This window comes from Tachypleus tridentatus, unplaced genomic scaffold, assembly GCF_004210375.1.
Source record: "Tachypleus tridentatus isolate NWPU-2018 unplaced genomic scaffold, ASM421037v1 tig00693436_pilon, whole genome shotgun sequence".
Taxonomy (NCBI): Eukaryota; Metazoa; Arthropoda; class Merostomata; order Xiphosura; family Limulidae; genus Tachypleus; species Tachypleus tridentatus.
Genome location: NW_027467961.1, coordinates 10,854 through 18,559, shown reverse-complemented (window position 1 = coordinate 18,559; position 7,706 = coordinate 10,854). Strand labels below are relative to the sequence as shown.

The window sequence follows — 7,706 nt, the reverse complement described above, 5'->3', positions numbered from 1 at the left end:
TTTTGAACAGCCCTAGAACCTAAAGAAAAGTATCTTATATTTGTAGGTGGGTAAGTTTTATGTTTTAAGATAATTTAAACGTGTGTCATTCTAAGATTAATGTGCACATGTGCATCGTACAATATTGTTGCAACAAAAAGTTCTAGTGTAAAGATAGTAAGGAACGAGAACATGCTAAAAAACTAGGAAATGAAAAGAAACAATAGATAATACATTATATAAGACTGGCAGAGAAAAAAAACAAAGCATGTACATGTGTTTTTCAAGAAGTTTTAATACCATTCACTGTAAAAATGCACAGAAAAATATCATTACATAAGAAAGGTGCAAGTTAACAGGAATACTACCACCACAAAGAGAAAGGTTTAGAAAGACTGAAATTTCCAACTAAGGTTATCGTTATTTTACAACAACAAAGACAGAAGTAACAGCATTAGAAAAAAAAATAATCACAGTTTTTCAGCCACATTTGGACAGTTGACTTGACTGTCCTGCAGAATATGTTACAACTGTTTTTTTTTTTTTAGTAATAGGAGAAAAACAAACAAAAATACAATACAATACTGAATAGAGTACAGCATTTGATAACTTTTGAAACTTCATATTTATGTAATAAAATAAATGCATTATCTTGGGTAAATTACCACTTGGAGATTTTTGTTTTATGAAAAAAAACAACAAGAAATAAACATTAGTCAAGAAGAGCATGCAATATTTCATTTGACTGATTATTAGTTTTGAATGACGTACATTATTAAAACTATTGAAAATGTACTATTACAGCCAGGTCCTACGTTAAAAAAACACTACAAGTGTGTGTGTGTATATATATATGTGTGTGTGTGTGTGTACTTATGTCTGTGTTGTTACAGTTAGATCATGGCTAAAAACAGCTCAACCCAAATACATTGAGGTACTGTAAAACATTTTCTTCACCTTTAACATTTACACTATGATATGAAAAGAGTTCAATCATCAGAGGTTTTGTGCTAACAAACAGCACCTGTGAACACGAGAGGCACAGAAATATGACGGATAGTTACCCTGCCAAATGACCTCAACTTTGTCATGTAAATTTATAATTTCATTATATCTAAAGACAAAACTTTCTGGTAAACATTTTTCAAAAATAAGATTCCATGGTCACCAAAAAATTTAAAACTTTTTGTTGTCACCTGTATCAGTTTTAATATTTAAAAGGCACATTTCCAAAACAAATATGTTTTTACCAAACCTAAATATACCAATTAAAATTTGCATGCATACATATAATCCTGTTTTTATTGTTAGAAGTTCAACAGATATGTTTTGTGGGATATGCATGCCACTATTAAACCAGTCAAATGGGATAATTCAGCCGAGATTCAGAATCACCTGCTATTTTGTTGTTCAACAAACAGTCTGTTCGAGTTGAAAAGAAAATACAGTTGAGATAAAGAACTTTTTTTTAATGAGAATGGTGTACGAATTATTACTTATTAAGTCATAATATTTCTAAGCAACAAAACTACATGATCGTTATTGGAGATAGACCATCCATGCTCACAATTCCAATTATAAATAAATAAAAATATAAAGGTTGTATTCATGTCTTTGTAACCTTCTGGTCCCTTCTTATATAATAAAAGTAAAGCAATCAGATTTTCACAACACTACTTTCAGTTAACAACAACTTATATAACTTTCTTCGAAAAATAAAACAGTACGATAACAATACGCTAACAACAGGTTCTGCTACATTAGTTTGTTTTTTTTATCACTAAATTTATAATTGTCAAAAATGTTTAAAGAAGTGGGAAAAGCGACAACAGTAGTTATAATTCTCTTTTAAACATGCAAGTTGGTTACAGAATGGACAGAATATTGAAAACTTACAAAACCGTTTTGTTTTTTCATTTGAAGCATAAAACAACCAAACCACAAAATATTCTATTTACTATTCTTCGTAACAACAAATACATTACTTGGTTTCTTTCCCACATCGTGTATTATAGAATGATAGCAGATGAATATGCAAAAATAGATTAGATTTACAAATATGAAATTTTGCACCCACTACTACAAGTATTATATTGAATAAGCTTGCAAAAATACAATATATATATATAAAGGTCCATTGAAAACAACACAAGCACACACTACAGTAGTCTTATATAGTAAAGAAGCGACTGTGATACGAAGACAGCTTATCAAAGCGTAGTAACGACAGCGTAATGAAAACAGTTATTTCAAATGTTTTGTCATATAAATGTCTTAACTGGTAAGAATTTCAAACTTTTTCTATTTAACAAAGTTAATAATCTTGTATTGTATCTTGTGAGAAACTTAAAACAGTTTAATTTCTAATAAACCTTGTAATGATGATGGACTGCTGATTATAAAAACAAGTCAGTTAGGTTATATTAACTTAGAATAAATTTTTCCAATTTCAACGAGGTATTCAGGCTGGTATGCTCATTTACAAAACCAGATCTTTAGATAACCTCCAACACTCTGGTTTACTCTCATTCCAGAGGTTTTATTATTCTTTTCCAAGCTTCCTTGTATCACAGTGACGACATTAACAACATTCTTTCCATAGCGTGGACAGCGAGTTGGTCAGTCAATCTTTTTATCTATTTTGTTCTGAAAACCTTGAACTTCAGTTTAGATTGTCGACTTGGAAAAGGACACTCTTAAGTGGTTGGATTCACTAAGTTGGTGGTTGTGCATTTTCTGTGGTAAGAAAAAATCAAAACTTTAAATAATAAACTCCTGAGTATAAATTCTTAAGACAAGGTTTAGGCAGTAAAGCATTATTTTCACAGTTTTAAAATCTCAAAAACATAGTAAGACAAGCAGCTGCACTGGACCACTTTTTATGGCAATAATATTGAACTCTGTTTAACTCTAAACCATGCATACGATGGAAGCTGTGCATTTGGTTGTTATTATTGTTTTAAAAATACATTAGCACTTCTCTCCAAAGAATTCTAAATTATTTGCAGCTAAAATCAAAGCAAAATTACAATCGATACATGTATACTGAAGTAAAACAAAATGCTATGTTAGCAATACAGAAATGAAGTTGTAATAACAACTAAACAGATTTTGCTGTCACAGAAATCACACTTTCAAGAAAAAAAAAATGTTTATATTAACCATTATTTTGTTTATAATGAAGTGAAACTTACTATCAAAGCAGTAACAGCTTCTTCTAGTGACTTCATCTGGATGAGAGCCATCTTGGGGTCTTTACTGTAATATTAGATGAATTTCAACTTTCACAAAGTGCAGAATAATCAAATCATTATAGTAAAACCTGTTCCATGGTTATGAATGCTTTTCAGCTGCTTAAAGGTAAGAGAAAATGCACTACAATATATTTTTATATTTTAATTTTGTTTTTTTAAATTCCACAAACATGGTAACAGTTGCAGACAGGACCTTTTGCATATTAAACATCAAGAGCACTTATTTGTATTTATTCAAAAGTTACATCACATGACAGTGATAGAAACAAGCTGTGTGGGAAAAATAGTTGGACCACACTAATTAATAACAAATGACAAAACAATTACTATATTGAAGAACATGCATCTTCCAAAATGTTTCATCTCAATTTATTAACATAACGGTTAAAACTCTAGATTTCAAATATAACTCGCACATTTTGGACTTTTCAAGCACCCTACGTTTCAAATGTGGACTTCAGACAGTTCAAATGATACAGTATGTGGAACATTTACAACAAGCTTACTTATCAAGGAGACAACAATCAGGAATATGCAAATCAAATCAAAGTTAATGTTTTTTCTCCTATATAAAACAACTAAATTTTACTTTAATTCAAACACAATGAAAAAAATGACCAAAGTGTACTTACGGGAAAAACTTGAAGGCTACAACACTACCTCCTGTTTTACTAGTAAAGGCATCTCTGATCTCTTCTTCAGTAATATTAGGCCTTTAAACAAATCAAATTATTTCATGAAATAATTATTATTACACTACTAAAAATTATTAAACAGAGTTGTTTAAAGTTCATTAGTCCAAGTTGTTTGTGAAAAGTACTTTTATTATACATTAATGTATCGGTTATATTTGTGACCACTGGTAAGGAATAAAAGTTCTCACCATTTAATCTAAATAACACAGTGTGTTTTTAGTACTGTTTCTTAACCACATGTATTGAATAGATAGATTATTCACAGGAAGTATGAGATTATACCCTTTAACTACCTTTTCCTTTAGAACTTACAGGGTACTCTTCTAAGGTACACACTTTTCTGTAACTGTTTCAAATTACACATCTACTTTAGGGGTAGGTATTTCAGGTTTATTTCTGAGACCACAGTGAATCGTGATGGTTAGTTTTTTTAATCTTTTGAACCAGTAAGTATTGTATAAAGACTTACTTGTTGGGACGAAAAATTTTAATTCTGTAACAAATCAAGCAAACAAAAAGCTATTTTAAAAATAGGTTGCCTATAGATATTGTGGAGGCAGTAAATTTAAGTGAGTTTAATAGAAAGCTTGATAAATATACAGATGATAAAGACTGACTTTAAGATTCTTTAAAATTAATTTATTAACAGTTTTAGTTTAGTTTAGAAAATGGAACAACAGAGATGGACCAATAGGTCCCACGTTGTGTGAAAACGTAAAAGTATTATTATACTTGATGCGATTCAAAACTTGTGATTCCACAAAAATTCTAATAAATAAAACAAAATTTTATAAGCTAAATTTTTAATGTTGTAATTTGTTTGCGAGATAAAGGTGCTGATTGTAATAATCAAATAGGTTTTAGAAATATCTAGAGCAAAGATTAATTATAAATATGAGAATCAGTTAGTTACTAGAAGACTGAACGAGCATCAGTGAAGTACTTAGACCATTGCTAGTGACAATATATATTCAGTTATTCAATAAAGTAGTAGCAAAATTTCACTACTATGTTTCACTTCAGTCCTTGTATCATTAGTGCGATGTTTTCATTTGAATGTCACTTGTAAACTTAAGTCTGCAAGTTACTGTGCTGTACAAGTAAAGGCAGTTTGTAGAAAGGGAGAAATAAACTAATTTGTTGTTCTTAAGTGGACTAAAATTTGAATTATTTTTACAAAATAATTTAAAAGAACAATACTACATAAATACATGCAATCAATTCCATATAATTGGCTGATAATATAATATTTACATGGTACAAGAGCTAATTTCCAATGAACAAGAAAACAAAAGCACCTACGGTATATTGGACAAGTGGAGAGTGGCAGTGGGAGGGTAGATGTTCTGGTAGTTTTTCGACCCTGGCTTTTTGAAACGATGCAGAGGGGAACTAGTAAAATCTTTGGTCAATCCAGCATCCTGGTACACAGAGGATAAAATCTGGATAAACTTTCATCTTGCTTTGTATGAAGTCATCAAGATAGACTTACACTAACGCAGCTAAACCTTAACTGTTCTGTACATGCCATCATAACATATTTATGATGTAAAGTTATGTGCATATAATTATGTGGTAAAGCCTAACATTCAATCAATTAATGCTTTCATTTATTGAACTCGAGTCTGTAAGTCTTTCCTTGCTGAAGGTAGAGGGGATTAGTCTGCTGGATCAAACACATATTGGAGAAGGAAACCTGACTATGATTCTGATTTTATTATGTAAATATGTATGAAATGTGGCAAACATTTAGTAAAATCCATAAATCTGCCACACACAAAACATCAGAAGAGTAGTTACAAAGTTATTAGGTATTCAAGATGTGTCTGTGAATTGACAAAATGAGCCTGGCTTGGAATCTAACAGGTTGGAATACAAATGTCCAATGGTGGGACAGCAAATTTCTGGACTTACAATGCTAAAATCTGGGGTCTTATTTCCTGCAGTAGACACAGCAGGAAACCCACTGTAGCTCTGTTTTAAAACAAAGAGTGCAAGATAATGTTTACATGAAGAATAAAAATACTTTTGTCGATCATAGAGTTTTGCATGTTGTATTTGCATAACCTCTAGAACCTACAAAAAACGTATTTACAGTTTTTTCAGTATCCTTCCACACTGTATGTGGTACTCACCACCAACTGTGCTAAATCAGCAATCTAAAGTAAAATGAATAATAGATAACACTAATATCAAATACATTTTACCAGGGTGAATGAAACCATGTGACAGGTCATGACATGTGCACTTTAACCTCTACTTGTGTAAATTGGGATAGCGTGAAAATTTATGATTAATGTATAATGAAGTGCTTCAAATTTTAAAAGAAACTGGAGCTGTTGGTATCCTACATAAACAAAATTTCTTCTTAAATCATATCACAAGTACATAATTTTAAGCAATGTGAAACATTACACATGATTTAAAAATCTCTAAAATTATAAAAATTCACTGCAAATCAAATATTTTACATATCACAATGAAAGTGATACCAACTCTTGACTTATATGTACCTAGTTTTACAAACTAACACATTATATATAATAGTTTCATTATTTTTTCAGATTATACTTCAGTTAATTCAATCATATAAAATGACAAAAACAGGAAAAAAAAAATCCAAACTACATCCGGGATCTATGTATTACCATTTCTGCTAAAAACAACAACACAATACTGTACATCATTAAACAACCAATTAAAGTCTGACAACAGAATATTGAGGCACATTTATCACATATTTCTTTCAATGATGTATAAAGCTGAAGATTAAATTTAACAAAAACATTATTATATGTTTATATGAAGCACAGACTGGCCTAACAAGATGTCACAAAAGATCCCAGTAGGCTCTGTTTGAAAAGTACTTAGATTGTTGTAATTTCAAAGCAGAACTTGTAGAACTTTTCTAGCTATTTCCCTTGAAAATGTTAAAGAATCCAATCCATCCCTTGTTTATCTCTTGAATAGTACCAAATAAAAATGAACCTTGATATTAATGGCTATGTTGGCTGTAAGATATATTATTAGTCTTACAGAAAAAACAAACAAAAACGTTAATGTCTTACTGGCTGTCCTTCTTTCGGCATCTGGACAACCTGATGTTTTGATGGTGTTACTCTGATCTGTTTTCCAAATACTATGATTTTGTCCAGGTGTGTCATTGCTACAAAGAAAAAAGAGAACATGACAATAATTTTACATAAAAAAAAATTAAACTGAGGGAAGCAAAAATTTTATATAAAAAAACGACATTTTAAAACAAAGTGATTGTTAAGAAGAACAGCAAACTGTGTATTACATAAACACCTCTACTGATTACTAACAGTCTATACCAAAGTGATTGTTAAGAACAACAAACTGTGTATTAGATAAACACCTCTACTGGTAAGTAACAGTCTATACCAAAGTGATTGTTAAGAAGAACAACAAACTGTGCATTAGATAAACACCTCTACTGGTAAGTAACAGTCTATACTAAAGTGATTGTTAAGAACAACAAACTGTGTATTAGATAAACACCTCTACTGGTTAGTAACAGTCTATATTAAAGTGATTGTTAAGAAGAACAACAAACTGTGTATTAGATAAACACCTCTACTGGTTAGTAACAGTCTATACGAAAGTGATTGTTAAGAAGAACAACAAACTGTGTATTAGATAAACACCTCTACTGGTTAGTAACAGTCTATACTATAGTGATTCTTAAGAACAAGAAACTGTGTATTAGATAAACACCTCTACTGGTTAGTAACAGTCTATACCAAAGTGATTGTTA

General features: G+C 30.5%; 1 protein-coding gene across 1 annotated transcript; it reads right to left on the bottom strand.

The window, feature by feature from the left end:
• Positions 1-254: 254 nt before the first annotated feature.
• On the bottom strand, positions 255-7,120 carry LOC143243770 (polypyrimidine tract-binding protein 3-like). Its single transcript, XM_076487386.1, has 5 exons — positions 6,997-7,120; positions 5,231-5,349; positions 3,866-3,946; positions 3,174-3,237; positions 255-2,715 (listed from the first exon to the last, which is right to left on the bottom strand). Exons 1-5 carry the CDS (start codon positions 7,114-7,116, stop codon positions 2,647-2,649), a joined length of 453 nt encoding a protein of 150 aa, XP_076343501.1. The 5' UTR covers positions 7,117-7,120; the 3' UTR covers positions 255-2,646.
• Between the last annotated feature and the right edge of the window lie 586 nt (positions 7,121-7,706).